Source organism: Haliotis cracherodii, unplaced genomic scaffold (assembly GCF_022045235.1).
Source record: "Haliotis cracherodii isolate W230 unplaced genomic scaffold, xgHalCrac1.p SCAF_5, whole genome shotgun sequence".
Taxonomy (NCBI): Eukaryota; Metazoa; Mollusca; class Gastropoda; order Lepetellida; family Haliotidae; genus Haliotis; species Haliotis cracherodii.
Window position 1 is genome coordinate 15552411 of NW_027266308.1, and position 17976 is coordinate 15570386.

General features: G+C 37.2%; 1 protein-coding gene across 3 annotated transcripts; it reads left to right on the forward strand.

The window, feature by feature from the left end:
- Window positions 1-259: 259 nt before the first annotated feature.
- Window positions 260-17562, forward strand: LOC139443066 (RNA-binding protein lark-like). Of its 3 annotated transcripts, XR_011651718.1 has the most exons (10): window positions 260-343; window positions 2923-3056; window positions 4528-4611; window positions 5689-5768; window positions 8280-8303; window positions 9018-9281; window positions 9816-9851; window positions 15758-15814; window positions 16234-16358; window positions 17378-17562. XR_011651718.1 is itself a non-coding variant. In XM_071223994.1 (9 exons), the coding sequence occupies exons 2-9, from the start codon at window positions 2934-2936 to the stop codon at window positions 12459-12461; spliced, it is 717 nt and encodes a 238-aa protein (XP_071080095.1). In that variant the 5' UTR covers window positions 260-343; window positions 2923-2933; the 3' UTR covers window positions 12462-15743. The 3 variants fall into 3 exon arrangements, 2 of the variants coding, with proteins under 2 accessions (XP_071080095.1, XP_071080096.1); XM_071223994.1 differs by lacking the exons at window positions 15758-15814; window positions 16234-16358; window positions 17378-17562 and adding exons at window positions 10024-10053; window positions 12386-15743; XM_071223995.1 differs by lacking the exons at window positions 15758-15814; window positions 16234-16358; window positions 17378-17562 and adding an exon at window positions 12386-15743.
- Window positions 17563-17976: the final 414 nt, after the last annotated feature.

Here is a 17976-nt window from a genome sequence, read left to right on the forward strand (position 1 = left end):
CTCGCAAGGGAGCTAACTAATGTAACGAAATTTAACACATAACCTTACTAAATGTTATGAAAATATTGTTTGGTTTGCCGATTTTATTTTTGAAAAGTCATATGATTACAGTAGACAATCGGGGCGACAATCTCGTGTACACATGTTGCTATTGCTAGCAAATCGTCTGCCCGCTGAACATTGCCGAACGATAGTTGTAAATCGACGCTACCCACAAAGCTGGAGTTCTTTCCCTTGAAGACGATAGGTGGCGCTAAAAGTTAATTTCAGCGTGGTTTCAGTATGAAAGAAGAATAAAGGAAAGAGGCCGAAAACCGAATACGCAGCAACAGACGTTTTTCATGTAGGTTTGGTATGATAGAGGCTGAACAAATCATATTTCGAATATTTTCGATGCAATGTTGTCTCAATGTTAATTAGAAGACCATGTAACTTACAAACTCGCAGACAATGCAGAAGGCGAACGAGACTCGCAGATGAATCCAAACAAAAATATCACAAGCCAGTGTGAATGATCATTCTTACTTTTTCTGACCTTTCATGAAAATTGTGAGATGACCAGGGACAACTTCAGTTTTTTTAGAATTGGTCTTGTGCATGAGAGCAAATCCTAGAACAAATAAAGATACTGTACAGGCTTTACAATAGGGCAAGGGTCTCTATGATTTTGGTAAAAAGTAAGGAACAGTCTACCAACAAACCCTATCTGTGACGAAACGTTTGATTCTTCTTGCTCGAAATTTGGCTCTTAGCATTAGGCCTATTTGCAGTAGATTTTAGTGTTGTTATATGGACTGAGCTCACAAGACTAAACATAATCTTATTAGATTCGGGTTTGGAGTTGTGGATTAAAGGGGCACTGATCAAACGCAATTCCCCGGGACTGGTTATTGCCTTTGTTATTGTTTTTTCCCAGTGAGTACTCGGATGTATAGCAGAAATCTAGACTAGTTCGCGACCTTTGCTGCGCCATTCTTAAGCGCATTAGTCACTTTTATGGGTAGTAATAAGGGTGTATGGTCACATTGACGAAGTTTTGATAAGTCACTTGCTTGGTTATTTTGCAATTTTCATTTACACTATTTCGTCTTGTAACTCAAAGTAAATATTTCACCTGAGCATTGCTTTTTATATAGTGTGTATATTTTATTACTGTCAAAAAGTGTATCAAATTTATTAAACGTCTAAATATTCAGTTATTTTACAAAGTGACTGAAAAAAATTTCCATCTGTATTATTATGATAACGAATTCCAAACATTTTGATGTTTAATGTCATCACCAAGAGACTGAAAATGATACGTTGAAAAGTACATTTCTATGTTGTTTGGCTTCTAATCCTACATAATAATCTTTTGTGATGTTTGTAGGCCCTTTTGATCGTCTTAATCAATCTGGACAGATTATTTAGTCAAAATGACTGAAATATATACACATTTTATAAATTGCCTCTGAGAATCACATTTTACAAATTGACGGTGATATATACACCCTTACAAAGGAAAAGACTTGTGAAAACAAAGTCTATCCCGCATTGAAGAATTTCCCAACCAAGACGTAGAGAAACAAGAACAAATCGGTTCAAATGAAGGAAAACAAAATGCAAATACCATAATTACAACCTACGAAATTTATGTGTATAAAGTTATGGCAGCTTCCTTGTTCGAGGAATGTATCCGTGAATATCCACACAAAGGAACAATATCCCACTCGTCTGCAGCTGTACAAAGAAACATATTTGATGTCACATGTCTCTGTAACAATCAAATATTTTAAAAGATATATATCGTTTCGGGATATTATAACCCGTGTTCGTTTCTCAACTGATCACTTGGATTGTTTCAGGTGTTTCACATAGGTGTCAAGTCTCAAGGGTCGGCTGAGAAAGCCCATGTGACAACTATTTTCATAACGTCCCACGGTTCCTAAAAAATCCATTGAGTGATTGATAAAAACGATCAACCAATCAACGTATTATCAGTTAACCCTTTGAACACTTCACGCCATGATATGAGTGTATTCCCTTTGTTTTAGTAAACCTAGACATGTAAACACTCACTTTTGACATATCCACTGTGCAAGATAACAGTGATTCATCAATCAACATATTTTCTGTTAATCCTCTGATGATTAGGAACGATCCGTTGATTTACAAAAACAAGTAAATCAACTGATCATTCATCTCTTGGGCTGCCACGTACATATTACATAACACACATTTCACCTCACTTCAAACCTGGATTTAGATCGAATAATTACCACAGACACAATAAATGCCAAATTGGAACCTTTGTCAGGTAATCTAACTGGTGCTACTACTAATTGTACCTGTAATAAATTCATTAACTGAGCATCAAGTGAATGACGACAAATACACAAGTGTAGGGTTATACGAGAAAACGTGAATGACAACAAGGGAGTAGTAATCGTATTATCGACGCAATCCAAAAATGCTTTCACTGCATGGATACCTTTTTAGTATTAAACTATAACCATCTGGGGTATTTCCAAATGACGCTTCCGATGAGCTCCGATGTTCTTTCTGTCTGTTTGTTTAGGCTGAAGAAATTAATTAACATGCGCCCTTTGTCGAAATCTTTATAGATCACAGTTAACCAATCAGTGTTTATGCAAAAATGCGTCAAACACATATTGCCTCCAGCCTCCAAGTTTATTTAGCTGTCCTTGCAGACGGTAGCCCAGTCTCTGGTCACGCTCAGTTGCGTTGCGTATTATCCGGGTACTCATGGGGAAAAACAATAACAAAGGCAACAACCAGTCCGGGGAATTGCGTTAGATCAGTGCCCCTTTAAGTTGCAGATTAAGAGTAACTGGAACATTATTTTTTTTAAGCAAAAATATAAATTTATGTTCCTTCATCATGTTCATGAATCTGAATTTTGCCTTTTAAACTTTTTTCCAGACCTGTTGAAAATGAGTACAAAGCTGTATGTTGGCAATCTGCCAGAGACCTGTCGTAAGATAGATCTGGAGACTGTGTTTGCAAAGTATGGAACCGTTGTGGAGTGTGACATTGTACAGAACTTTGCCTTTGTGGTAAGATCTTCTATTTTCAAAGTGGTAGACATTATCCCAAAATGTTGACTGTTTACCAGCCCAAATACTGATAAGATACAACGGACCTGTGACTTGTAATTTTCTCAGGATAAATTTAGCATTAGACGAACTGACTTGATCTAGTGAAAATTTCTGTCCCTACCTTTAGAACACGACAAAGTACATCTAGGTCGTAGTATCCCATGCTTGTTGTAAAGGCAGATTAAAGAGGACTGCATGGTCAACTTTAGGTTATTTGCATGTCATCATGGTCATGCCAGGTCCAGAGTCATTATTACATGATGCAGGCTGCCATGACAAAGCTGGAATTAAACAGAATTTACAGTCACTTCTACTTTTATCAGTTAGTGGCCTCCTCTGTGGTCAAGCGGATAGATTGTCTCCCCGGAGAGCAGAATATAAAAAAATATATAACAAAGATGGTACTTGTGATTACTAGGGCTGTTACGATTCACTCGGGTATTCGGTGAATTGAACTGTATCCATTCATGAATTGAATACATTATTCATGGCCACTAGAATCGAATATTTATGATCATGCAATCATGCAATCATGCTCATTTACATAAAAAATATCCATAAGAACATATATGCATAGATTTCTTCAAAAGACAACACTCTTATACTATTTAATTTGACAGTATTGTGGTCACTGGTCATTGTCGCATTTGAGCAGATACTAGCACCTGAATAAGTGCAGTATAGAAATTTATAATATATTAATGATCAAATATATTGTTGTTATTGCTTCACTGAACATAACAAACAATACATCAACTGCTGACTTGTTATTATATTCGTGAATTAATATTCGTATTCGGTTCCCAATATTAGTGATACGATTTGTATTTGCCTCATAGTGTATTCGTTGCAGCCCTACTAATCACTCTGCTTGTATATTTTTCTATGGGTAGGGTTCCTTTGTTGACCCTGCTTATTTGTTGGAACTTGTACTGTACCAGCCAAACAGGGGTGTTGGGCACGACATAGAATCTGTACTGCAAATACAAAAATCGAAGACATCTAACAACAAAAATCTGGAACAATCGGTAATTAGCAGGCCCACTCCCTTCTTCCAAGACGAATCCTTCCACATGAAACATCTAGGTCATCTTGGGGTTTATTGTAGAACATGGATGTTTAATTCATTACCAACACTTATATTTGTACAATCCTAAAACTAGGGTAAATGATCATGTTGATGGATCTTACCCTAAGTTAAACATGTTAAGAAGTTGTCCTTGGGGTTAAGGGATCTGGATGTAAGGTATTTGGACTGTGAGTTCACAACATGTTCAGATTTTGGAAGCTTTCAGGATATGTTGGATATGTTGGATATGTTGGATTGCTTCATTTTGGCAGTGCAAACACCTCTAGTTTAGAATTAAGAAGATTAAGTCTAAAGGCTTTGTATTTGACATGCTACAAGTAGTATGTGCATTGGTTTCAGCATTATGAAAAGGCAGATGATGCAAAAGTGGCCGTGGAGATGACCAATGGTATTGATTTAAGTGGCAGTGCCCTAAAAGTTGAGGTAGGTTATATATTCTTCCTGCCACAGATTGTGGAACATTTGAAATGCTCCCCATCACACATTCCTTTGTGTCATCTGGCATAATTTAGTTGTGACCTCTTTGTCATCAAAATTCCATTCTTGTCGTAACCATCTCTCATAAGGCAAGGGAAATAACTGACTATAAAAGTCCAGTTTCAACCCTTGCCGAACAACATTGAAATTATATATTGTTTGTTTGTTGTTTAACACTGCATTCAGCAATATTCCAGCTAAATGATGACAGTCTTTAAATAATTGAGTCTTGACCAGACAAATGACCAGTGATTGACATCATAAGCATTGATCCATGCAAATCTGGATACAATGACATGCATCAACCAAGTCAGTGAACCTGACCTTACGATCCCATTATTTGCCTTTTACGGTAAGTATGGGTTGCTTTAGACCTATTCTACCCCGGATCTTCATGGGTCGTTATGTTTTGGAACGACTAACAAGTCTATGCACAGTCCAATCAAAATCGCTTAATGAAATCGACATCCAGTGCTGAAACTGTCGTCCAGATTTCAGTCGATTGCAGGATTTGCAAGGCATGTGTGCCACCAACTCGGTGTCAACAGATATTTTTCAAATCTTTTCTTGTTTTTTTATGAATCTGCTCGCAGGATTTGATGCACTTTGCAAAGTAAGACCTGTATCATGTCAATAATAGATTATCAATCAGATCTCCTTGACAGGGCCCAGCCATTTGCTTGAAGCAAGTACAAGAGATATGAGAGTGGAATCTGATTGCTCAATAGGCGGGACATAGAAAGGACATAACTCGTAATAGCCACTGGTGGCGCTACGATCAAGCCAAGAAATTCCATCCTAGTTCGGCAGTTGTTGAAACTGGACCATACTGTCAGTTAACTCCCTTCCTTTGGGAAGATGTGTCATAACTAGCTATATGTTGAGTTCTTTGTACCGAGGACACAATGGGTTTTTTTATGTATTCTACCACAGGGATATTTGTTCATGCAATCCACCTGTAATCCAGGATAATTTGAGCACCCCATAAACTTAAAGTGACGGATTCATTCCTCCTTGTTTCAGCTGTCACATAGCAAGGTCCGACAGAGACCTGGGATGGGAGGGAAAGGAGACTGCTACAGATGTGGGAAGGAAGGACACTGGTGAGGACATTTCTCATGTTTTGGACAATGTATGATGAAACCTTGTTACCGTACGGCAAACTGTTTCCTTGTCATGTGCATTAAGACAAGGCAACAATATTGTCCTGCACAATGGGCTCTCTCTTTGTGCCAAAGGTAATAGCTCTCCTTTTCAAAGAAATAAGTGATGGTCCAACTTGTCGCTTCCTGTCTGGTTCCCAGGTCAATATGTGCTGTGACAACTAGAGGCATGTAAAGATGGAGGCAAACTGAAACGTTATCCTATTGCACATTCATTCAAAAACAGTCATTTACTACTGTATATTTTAAGCAAATATTATGTAGTAATTATTAGTTTACAAAATTAAAATTTGTGCAGTCTTTAAAGCACAAATTGACACAGCAGCATAATTCCACGTCATTTTCCATGTCAGGAAACAGCAATGGATTCTGTCAGGGTAAGATTGCATCAATGAAAAATTCAAATATTGCACACAAAAATTATATCAGCCTTTGTGTTATTTCCCACGAGAAGTTCTTAACCATCGCTGCATTAAGGTTTTAACAAATAATTTTCATATTAACATGGGCTTCAATGTAATCACTCAACAGCTCACAGACATCTTTGACAGACCTTTACAGACCTTTACCTATGATCTATGATTATTATACCACTGTGACTTTACTTGTAATTAAAGAAGAAATAATGTTCAAAATTAGCAACTGATTTTAAATGCCACTTCATGCAAACATTTCCTCTACCATCTGATTTCTTCTTTTTTGACAATATTGTTGAGAAATATACCAAAAGAAAATCTACCATGCATCTATCAATCAGTAGAACACGGATATAACGAACACAGATATAGCAAACAAACGGATACAACGAACTGTTAAAAAGTCCCGGACTTATCTCCTATATAATATCATTTAAATTTACGTATATAACAAACTCTCTACAGCAAACTGATATCTGATCACCAACAAGCCCATCTACCACTTATTAGTGACGTGTAAAGCAAACTAAGACATCTCACTCAATGTCAAGTGTCACTGACAATTGCCTGTCAGGCCTCAAAGTTGCGACTGAAATGGTTGCCAATGCAGACTTAATATCAATTTGTCTACTGACTAAAATGCAGAGGTTGCCAAATGGCTACCTTGAAAAATATCTAAATTATATTGCTTCACATACATAGACACAAACATAAATATTCTCTTTCAGATTAAATCCTCCTTGGGGCACTTATTGCATTTTCCTTGCTCAAGAAAATCTACATGACATAGTTGTAACCATTTTTCCTTAATAAAAAATGTTACCACACAAAAAACTTTGCTTTTGTGTGATGTATGACCACCTTTACAGTGCCTCACCCTCCACGACGCCCCGCACCAAGGGGAGTAACTCTAACCCAAATCACTTTCCTTGTGTAATTCGACTACACAAGACGTCTGATTTTTCAAGAAAGTTTTCAAAGAACCCAATCGTTCACTAAGAATTCAACCATTTGCACAGCGTATACGCTTAAAGGCAGGGACCCCCCTACCAGGTTGAAGGCCCATTCGGTTAGAGCAGTGGCTACGTCACAAGCGTACGTCGCAGCTCTGCCCATTGAGGAGATCTGCTCCGCGGCTATTTGGAGCCAGTCGAGCATGTTTATCAAACAAACTCGACAAACACTTCACATTTAGCGCACCTCGTCACCAAGCCGCTGTACTGAAATGCATCCATCTAAAACATTATTTCATTGTTTTTTAAATCTTAAAATGTTCACTAATTTGGAGAAAAACTCAATAGATTGTTGAATGGATGAGTGAAAAGATTTTGGTTACACAATGAAAAATCTGATAACCCAATTAAAATAGAAACCCTAGAGTAAAAACTCAATTGCTCAAAAAGTTATCTGGAGCAGTATACAATTACAATATTCTTTATATATAAAAATGTGACATTCAAACATCAAGGACAATACTTTTAGTACTGATTGCAAAACGTCAACAAAGCTACCTGGAATGAACGATCAGCTGATCGCACCACCCTGCTTCAAACGTCTATCAAGGAGTTATCTATACAATATAAGCAGTCATGGTCATTCCTGTTGTATCATTGAATCACGGAACATATAAGTCAGGACATGACAATAGACAGTCCATTGTTTAGGCGAAAAAAAGATATACTGTCCATACACCAGTGTGAAGGCTTGTATGTCACATAACACATGCACTGTCAGCTTAAGGTTGGGCTGTCCGGGTCACCCCACCTTGTGGGTGAGTGAAGAAGAGAAAATTGAGAAAGATTGTCCATGAAGGGGTCAGAGGTCTTGGTGCCATAGTTTGCTGTGCAGAGTTTCCTCCCATGGTCCTGCCAGAATAATTGGATGGTGATGGTGATCATGATAATCATAATCATAATCATATAACCTGGTTATTAATTTTCAGTTTCTATGGGATATATGTGTAGTTTTAATATTCCATTGGTCAAAGTGGTAAATCTAACATCAAATTATGCCTCTGAATTCTTTTGCTTCTCAGGTCCAAAGACTGTCCAAGGGGACCGTAAGTACTAACAGATACTTTTATTGATATTGTTTGGAAATTATAGTCTTCTAAATGTCCAAACACGAAATTGTAAATATTTTTTGTTATTTGATATTCTATCCATTGATAAAGTCCCTGTTCTGTTTAGTTCTGCAACAAAGACCATTAATAGTCTTTAAATGATCTTGCCTCCATGGGCTCTGTTATTCCAAGTTACTTCACCTCAGCTATCTTAGGATCAGCAGGTTGAGGGTAGAATTCCAGAAGTTGTTACCCTGCTTATGGGTTTCACCAAAGTAGTATCTAGTTAAAACAATCTGTTACCATTCGGGATGTCATTGTTTCTCGCGATATTGATGTATTGATAAATGTTTGTTTTCGATACTGTATCAATACAAATTATGAATATTGATACTAAATTCATACTTCACTTCCACCAAAGTTTAAGATTACCATGGTTAAGATGGGTAATTAGAAGGCAAAAAATTACTTTTGAAACATTTAGCGAATCAACCTAGATCCTTTTTAACACTAAGGCGATCAATTGCAGGTCAAGATAGGAATTTTATCTACACACGTACAAAATAACTAATTTTGTTATTAATCGATATATATTGTTATATCAGTGATATATCATAATACTTCAGAGTCAGTATATCAATACTAATCTTTCCAATCAATGACAGCCCTAATTACCAGCTGTGTGGCCATTCCCCTCTGAACTGGTTTCAGTGTTCGAGGTCGTGGAAGAAGTCCTGGTGGACCAAGGAGAGGATATGACCCCTATGACAGGCCCTACAGGGATCCCTATGCTGATCCTTACTATCGTGACCGTTACCTACCGCCACCTCCACCCATAGACAGATACAGGCCTTATGCTGACCCCTACGATCGACGCCCCCTTCCCCCACCACCAAGGGATCCATACTACAGAGAGAGGGACCCGTACGAGAGACCGCCTCCGGAGTACTATGGCAGAAGGTCACCACCCCCAAGGTAAGCCTCGATACATCTTGGTGATAAAGATGGCAGAATCAATGATGTTGTTAAGTTCTGCCTTATGCATGTTAAAGAGGTTATCTTGGCAGTTTAGAACATCAAGCTTGGGCCTTGCCCCACGCTGAAGCACATGTGGTGTTGCCTCAGGCAAGTGACTGTTCAAAATATGCCTCTGTTCACCCAGCAGTTAATGGTTAGCTCAGTAGGAGGAGATGATGAAGAGACACACATGCAGGTACAAGGCATGCAGGCATGCATGCACATTGCTATGTATATAAGTGCAACGCGACATTAAACCCCATTTCACCTCACTCCTTTTGCCACCTTAGCTTTGTGGGATATGATTATGTTCAACAACAAAGATGATGCATCATTTTTCTTGTATATTTTAGTTGAGTATATATCAACATAGGTGAGAGAGGCTTCCCACATCATTGTTTTTAGTGTAAAACTGTTTCTATCTCTCTCCCTCCCCTACCTCCTTCACTCCTGTTCACCAAAGTTCTGTATGTCATCATTGTTATGTTTCAGGGATGCTTATTACGACAGCTACTATGCCCGTAGTCGGTAAGTCCTTACTGGATTGTTCCTGGAGCCGTTAAGTTCCTTTGTGTTAATTGGAGCAGATGTGTACCAACATTCAAAGTATTGCCTGTCCAGCCAGAATCGGATGCTGACTCGCAACAAATTAATTATTCCTGTGTCGTATCCTCAATAATGTGTTTTGATATTTTGGTAGGAATGTTTCCAAAATTGGTAAATCTCGTAAGTAAGTGTGACTTTTTCAAGGTGTTTGTTATGCTTGAGACATTTTTGTTGAGTTGTTGCTTCAGTTTGAGTCTTCTGAAGTCTTGCTTCACCTGCTCTGGTAGTCGTGGAATTGCTGTTCATGGTTTCCAAGTCAGGGAATTAGGAAGGATGAAATTAGGGAAGTTCTGGTTTCTGCCGAAACTGTCCTGCAAACGTATGAGTAGGTTGTGTCACCTGGAGAATATAAGAAATAGAATAGGGCATTTGCCCAGGCAATGTGGGAAAATAAGCACTCTCTTATGAATTTTGGCAGCTGAAAAGTTGCCTTGGCTCTGGTTAATGTGAATTTTCATAAATGATAAAGAAATATCAATATTTGAAGTTTCTGTAAAATGCTGGAATTATGTATCATAGAGATAGAAATTAGAGCTAGTCTGAGTTAGTAAGTCATATGTTTAACGGTATCCTGAGATATATTTTAATGTCCGGCTTGGACCTGGGGATGTCACTACACAGGCTAGTTAACATGTTAGGTAAATGTCCAAGGCTACTTGTATGTGACTTTATAACAGGAACAAAAATGAGAAAAAAGGCTTTCTCTTCGGTTTGACATTAGTGCGATGTTATCATACCCCTGAATTCAAGAAAAATTGGACTTTTTTTAAACAACTAAAAGACTACAATAGAATATTATGACATGATGAAAACATGATATGCATTTGTTACTTTCTGGTTTGTTAATTTCATTTTTTATATTTTATTTTATTTTGCCTTGAATTATTTTATGACAGTTACAATTTCTGAAATTTCTTCAAAGTGTGCTTTTTTCATGTTATTTTATGCAAGCAATTGTTTGCCAAAGTAAATGAACCTTGAACCTTTGGCAGAGCTGCCAACCTTTCTGAATTTGCCAAGAGGTCTTCCAAAGATAGACACTAACACTTTCAAGTTTCTGGACCTTAGAAATAAATATTGCGATAGGTCCAAAGATCACTGATTCTAAATCGATAGTAAACTTGGTCAAATTTTGTCAATGTGAACCAATCTTGTATATTATTAATAAAAACAGTCTAAAACTTCACAATACACATGCTTATCGGGTATGTTGGACTTTTGGGGGCACAATGGTTTAAGATGCTGCAGTTTGCTGTTCAGGGTTGTGTCCCTTAGCCTTGCCAGAATCTGCTGATTCAAAATCCAGATCCCCCAATTTATTTTACATAGTCTGGCAGCCAACCTGTGCTGGGGTTCTGCCAAGTTGCATATGTGTCTAGAACCTGTATCACTCTTTCCCTAACATCAAGCTGACATGTCGCGATATACCTGAGATACTGTTCAAAGCTGCGTTAAGCCAGACTGACTTAATCTTTGATTTGGCTTAGGCTGCCATATTTAATAGTTTCTTTATTCACTGAATTGTTGAAATGACAAACTTGCTTTGGTTAAAAATTGAAGGTAGGCATCTCTAGACTGTTTGTTCGGTATGCATGCAAGTTCTTCAAATGCTTACTATTTGTTGATGATTGATTTGCAAATTTGTTTCTAAGTTGGCATCCTAACCAGTGTGTCAATGAACCCAGATTATCTGAGTCATTACCAGCATACTGTTCACTGAAACATAGGTAAGGACAAATCCAAAGATAGAATATAAAGGTAAGAAATCATAAGATGACATTTGATGGCTTACAAAGATTTATAAAATTCAAATCCGAAAGTCTCTATATTGTCGAAAAATATATTCACATCATATGAAATCACACCTGTGCAAGGTATGTCAAGTGTGTATAAATTTCGGAATATCTACTACTGATGGTGATAGATTTGCCTACGATTTTGCATTAAGATAAATGAAACAGGGTGCACACAGGGCTTGAAAACACCCTTCAGTTTTACTGGGGATATTTAAGTGTCAAGTTTAGGCTTGGACATACAAAAAATGGTCCTTGAATTTTTAATTTGAAAAGATGCTTGAAAGTCATGCTTAGAAATACAAAAAATGGCCCTTGACTTTTACTTTGAAGAACATTTAAATGTCACATTTAGGCTTGGAAATAAAAAAAACCTCCGTGTTGCAAAGTTGAGTGGTCATTGATGATTAATTGTCTTCAACATTGAAGATGTTTGGTAAATTTGTGGCACTGGTCCAATTTCAAGTTTTATAATTCTACTTACCTTGAGGAATAGAATGAAAACAACTGAGCAGTTAACCAATGTAGAAGTTGTGTTAATATTGTTGTTAAAAGAAAATTTGCTTTAAAAGGTCCTTGAAATTCTTGGGCCCATATCTGTATGAAGCCTTTGATACTATCATACGAGCGTTCCAATTGTCTTTTCTTGGTTTGCACGAACAGTTACCCTCCACCACATCATCTGTCAGAAGCGAGTCGGTCGTCTCCTCCGAGAAGTCGCGTGCCTGGTCCATACTGACATAATCGGGCGCAAAGATTTAACGTGAGGAAGAATTTGCGATGAATACACCAGGAGTTTGCGGAAAGGAGCACCGAGTGTTTAAATACATGAACTCTTCATAACGGACTTATTGCGTCTCGCACAGCTAGCCCATCTCACCAGTATCCATGAACAATTATTATTATTCATGCTTTTTACAGTGGCGGCCGTGGTAACAATTTCGATGGATTCCTTAACTCGCCTTTCATTACTGAATTTAAATGTGAATCATGTTGTTACAAATCGCCAGTCTTTTCCTCATTATAATTATATATTTCATATCAATCGTGTTAATTTCTGTTAATAGTTATGTGTTAATCACGCTGCGTTTTTTCTGTAATAAATCGGTCATCAGTGATGTTTAATAATATTGCGATTGTTGTGTGTGTGATCTGTAATATTTAAGCATACGTTTGCTTCTTGCACGGACCTATTTCAAGGGCACGTTTCAAATCGCTATGCAATGCCGTCCGAATTAGTAGTAAATGTGTACATATTCCTTTCGAGTCAAATGTGGTACTTCATTACATTCTAAAAGACAGAAATAATCGTCATCATTCAACACTGTCTATGTCTAGATTGATGAGAGGAGAAAAGATTGCATCATTTTGCTGACGAAAGAATAAAATCTGTTTAAAAAATTGCTGCCATGCTTTACTTTGATTCCGAGTCAGCCTCATTAAAATTTTCTGTGGCTTGATAAAGTAAATGTGGTTATTACTTTTTGACAATCTTGTTCAAGTTTCTATCAGCTTCTATATACTCAAACTTATTTACTAATTAAAACTCCTTTTTTCGGGATAGAAGTAGCCTTGATGTTTTGGGGGCTTTTTTTGTAGTAGATGTAAGATTGCCAACGTAAAATAGTCAAATCTGTTTAAACTATTGCTTAAAGGGCAACAGAAGGCTAGTAGTAGGACATTTTCTTTGTCAAACCAAGTGTCTAAATGACCAAAAGTCTTTGTTTAGCGATATAGATTTTTCTCTCACCTGGACCAAAGGTCCAAATGAGTTTCCATGTTGGTGTGTTTCCAGACAAGTCATCCATTACAATGTTTGTCTGTCACTAGATTAACTCCTCCCTACAGGTGTGAGTTCGAAATAATGCAGAGAATGTTATCAAGGGGACTCTGTCTAAACAGGCATCTGAGTACACCGGCAGTCTCTATACACCAGCATCTATTCCCAGTCCCGGCCTAGCTTAGTCAAAACATCTTTACTTAAAGTCTTGAGTTTCCCACCATCTGTCTGTTTCAGATGTCAGATTTCAATCTCCAAATTCCTCTCTATATACAGGCATTGTTTTCTGACGGATCATCTTGGCCCAGAGGATTACTGTAACAAGCTCTAAACAGTGTTTGTGTTTACCTAGCAAGTCCATTAGCACTGTTAATTTGGAAACAAGTTAACAACAACATGTACAACTTTATGGATAACAACATCTAATTTATTGCATATAGCAACTTTTCAATGTAGATTCTTACACCATTATCAAGCTAGAGTGAATCTCTTCACTTGGTTGTCGCCCTAATTTGATGACATTGTAAAAGTCCACATCAAAACATTGCTCTATGCAAAAAAACAGAAGTTGTTATCCATAAAGTTGTACGTTAGGTTATTTACTCTCCAACTTCTAGAATGCCAATCAAACAGGAAACAAGTTATTTGGTGTGTCAATCTGAAATAATCTGTTGGAAGAGTTGAACCGTCAAATAAACTGACAGTTTTATCTCTTTAGTTGTTTTCTTTGGAAACTGATAAACTCTGAGTAATTTTGGTCATGGTTCAGATAGTCTACTGTAGTGTAAATGAAATTTATCAATGAAGTAAAAATTAGAATTGTAGTTTTATTTGAGAAAATTAAGAAAATCAAGTCATAAAAATGGGTAGGAATATAGGTCCCCAGCAACCTGTGCTTGTCTCCACGTGGGGATTTTGGCTAGGAATATAGGTCCCCAGTGACCTGTGCTTTTCTCCATGTGGGGATTTTGACTAGGAATATAGGTCCTCAGTAACCTGTGCTTGTCACAAGAAGCGACTACAAGGATTGGTTAGTGTTGATTGATGCTCATGATGTCAATCACTGGATTATCTGGTCCTGACACAGTTATTTACAGACTACCGTCATTTAGCTGGAATATTGCTGAGTTTGGCGTTAAACAGCAAACAAAGCACATCGGACTAGAAGATAGATTTCAGCAACATTGGTAAGTCCTATTGACCTAAGGAGATGTTATTGTTCGAAGATGACAAGCTTTACATTCCTAGGTGGGTACCAATTTTTACTGTGAAGGACTAGCAAGTGATCCATTGGCACTTCTTTGTTGTTTCTTATTGTTTCCATGCTTTGAAAGGGTTTCTAACAGTGATGAGAAATGCAGGTTGTACAGAAAACTGTTCAGGGCAATCTTTGAAGATTTTGGCATCATTTTTTAATTGGGTATTTAATGGTTTTCAGAGTTTGAGATCACCTTGACCTTGTCATGGTATCGGTCAGATGTTGCCAGCTGACAAGCATAACATTTCTCTCAGATATGAGCATTGAAACAGGAGGCGATTCAGATATAGTTGAATAGTTGCTTATGGTCTTTTGATCTTGTGTTGATCTATACCTGTTTGAAATATTACCACTCAAGCTTCAGTGGGAAAGTTGTTTGACCAACCCAGTTTTTCAACAAACTCACCTTTGTCAAAATTAGACAAAAGAGGAGGATAAGGGTCCTTTTTGGCCCAATGGAAATGTGACATTTTCAAGTTATGAAAATCAGTGCCATATTGGTGTGACACTTATCAGTAATGTGTAAATGTTTGATAACTAGCCTTTTTTCTCTGTCTTGACGATATGATTGAACCATAAGAAAGCCTGTGATCCATTTATATATTTCCTTATGATTGTGCTGTATTTATGTACATTTCAATAGAAAATCAACTTGGGTCAAATATTAGCAAAATGTACCACCTGAAAACCTAAACAATCATTTGAATCATCTGAAAACTTGCACAACAATTTCTGAAGATTTTTATCTATTATTAAATGGTGCTCATTCTGTAGACCAAAAAGGACATTTTCATACTTTGTCCTTCGACTGATATTACTGGAAATAGAACCACCCTGAGTAAGATGGTTTCACTGTACCAGTTTAATTTTCCTAAACAATAACATAGATGTATAAATGAATGTAAATTTGTTTTAGATCACTAAATTATATTTGCATAATGGAAAGTGGGGAGTCAGAAATGCTTAATTGTTACAAAACTATGACTTTGTTTTGTAGCTGAAAACAACTGAATTCCTGAAGAATAAAACGGACTTTACACATAGAAGATGAATGGTATGGCAAGTTTAAGTTATTTTGTTTTGAGATTCTTTTCTTCCACACACTTTATTGTTTGTTGATGTACAGCAACATTCCAGCTGTCACAGCTGCCTGTAGATACTGGTAAGCAAGTTCAGGACAGACATACAGTGATCTGTGTGAGTAACGTTCCATGCTGTTGGTCTAGAAAGACAGACAAGTCAGACTACATGATCCAATTTAATGCTTCACTGCTGGCAACTTTTTTAGTTGATGGTTTCCTCTTGTTGAAAGTGAAAACACATTGGATTTTCCTCCAAAATTAATTTGCTCACTAATTATAACTCTACAGATAGCGAAAATGGCCAAGAAACTTTGTGCTTTTAATTCAAGGCTGACTCAGATTGGTCCACAATGCATGAAGCCTAACAATGTGTTGTTGAATTGTGCTTCAGCTGTTGAGGATGCCGTGGAATAAATGAACACGAACACAGAAGATGATGAACCGGACATTCCATGAAGTTCCCGACAGGAGGCAATCCTGTGACTCCAGTTTAGTTCCATACATTGTCCTGAGATGGTAATTTCCCCTTAATACAGAATATTTTACACTGTCATCAGTGAGAATCATTGAAAACTTCTGATTGTACAATGCAAATGTTTAAAACTTGTTCTTTCTATGCAGTACTGTAATATAGGAAGTCCCCATCACTCAATAAAATGAAACATATGGAATATCCTATTTATTATACACTTTTTCTGTAGATATCTACCGGAAAATGAATTACTTCATTACAAATGTAAAAGCTTGAAACGTAGATTCTTCCTACCTAACACACACGGACTGTTCACCACCAGTTGTATTTGCAACTTAAAAAGTAATTTCGTGTTTGCAAAAGCATCCAAAAATATTTAGGGTCCCAAAATCTATTTATCATACATTAAGATATGATAATATACAAAAACAACTTTAACAAAAACTCGAAAACTAGGAGACCGCTGTTGGAATCGAAAGAATCCACGCTGGTCAAGTAACAAAAATGGCAAATAGTCTTGATTGACGAGTTAAATGAGAACTTTACAGTTTATAACGAAACATTATCGAGAGAATTACAAACATCAAGAAGTGATATTAACTCCATAAATGCTCATTTGTCATTATTTTGCCTTGTCAATGTGGAACTAATTTAAAATGGACGTTAACAGTCATATAGGGTACGGGCTAGACACTTCGATAAAGGGAGACAATTTAAGGGTAGGTAACTCTTGTATGTGATATGTCCATCAAAGTTAAGTTCACTTATATCATTATACACCAGATTCTTTAATGTGACTAGTTAATCTTACATGACAATTTCTTCTGAAAAGTATATATGCATCTTTGGTCAATAGTTACACTTTCCGAAGTTGTTTCATATTTACCGCGGTAGACACCAACTGGAGAACAGCTCATTTCAGACTTCTGGCTTATGTACAGTAACTAGATTTTAAGATACAGCAACTAGTCCCTCTAGATTGTCAGTAGTCTCGGACTACTAAACCAGTGGCTGTGTCTATCCTAGGTGACGAATCTTCATTACCGATACTTGTACATTGCAGACGGATCAGTTAGGAGCATCACAGACACTCATCCAGGCCACAGAACGATGAACCAGTCTTCTATTTGAATACCTTCTTGAATGAAGAATTGGAAACTACTGGACATTTGATGCCACTGAATTTCCAGTGTAAATAATAAATTTATCAATTACATTATGCAAACGAAACTCTCTCTGAATTAAAGTTGCTGGTATAAGAAATAGAAATATTCTTGGTTTTTAATATCCGACAGATGCAAGTCTCTTTGGGACCCCAAGCCTCAACAAAGTCAGTCTACACTTGTTGAAAAATTGAAACTAAATGGTCATGTCCAACAGCTGAGTGCGAGAGAGAGTGCGAGTGAGTGAGGTTTACACAGCTTTTAGCAATACGGGCTTCACTCAATGTACTCATGCATGGAATGGAACCTGGGCCTTCAGCCTGACAAGCATACCCTTTGACCACTAGGATACTCCACCACCATAGCGTTGAATTATCAAGTATGTGACATGGGGAGTGTATGTTAAGTATGTCCAGATAATTTGAGAATTTTACAAATGAAGATACATACTTAAAACAATTCTGCTTAATCTGTTCATGTGCAGCCCCAAGTGTGTCAC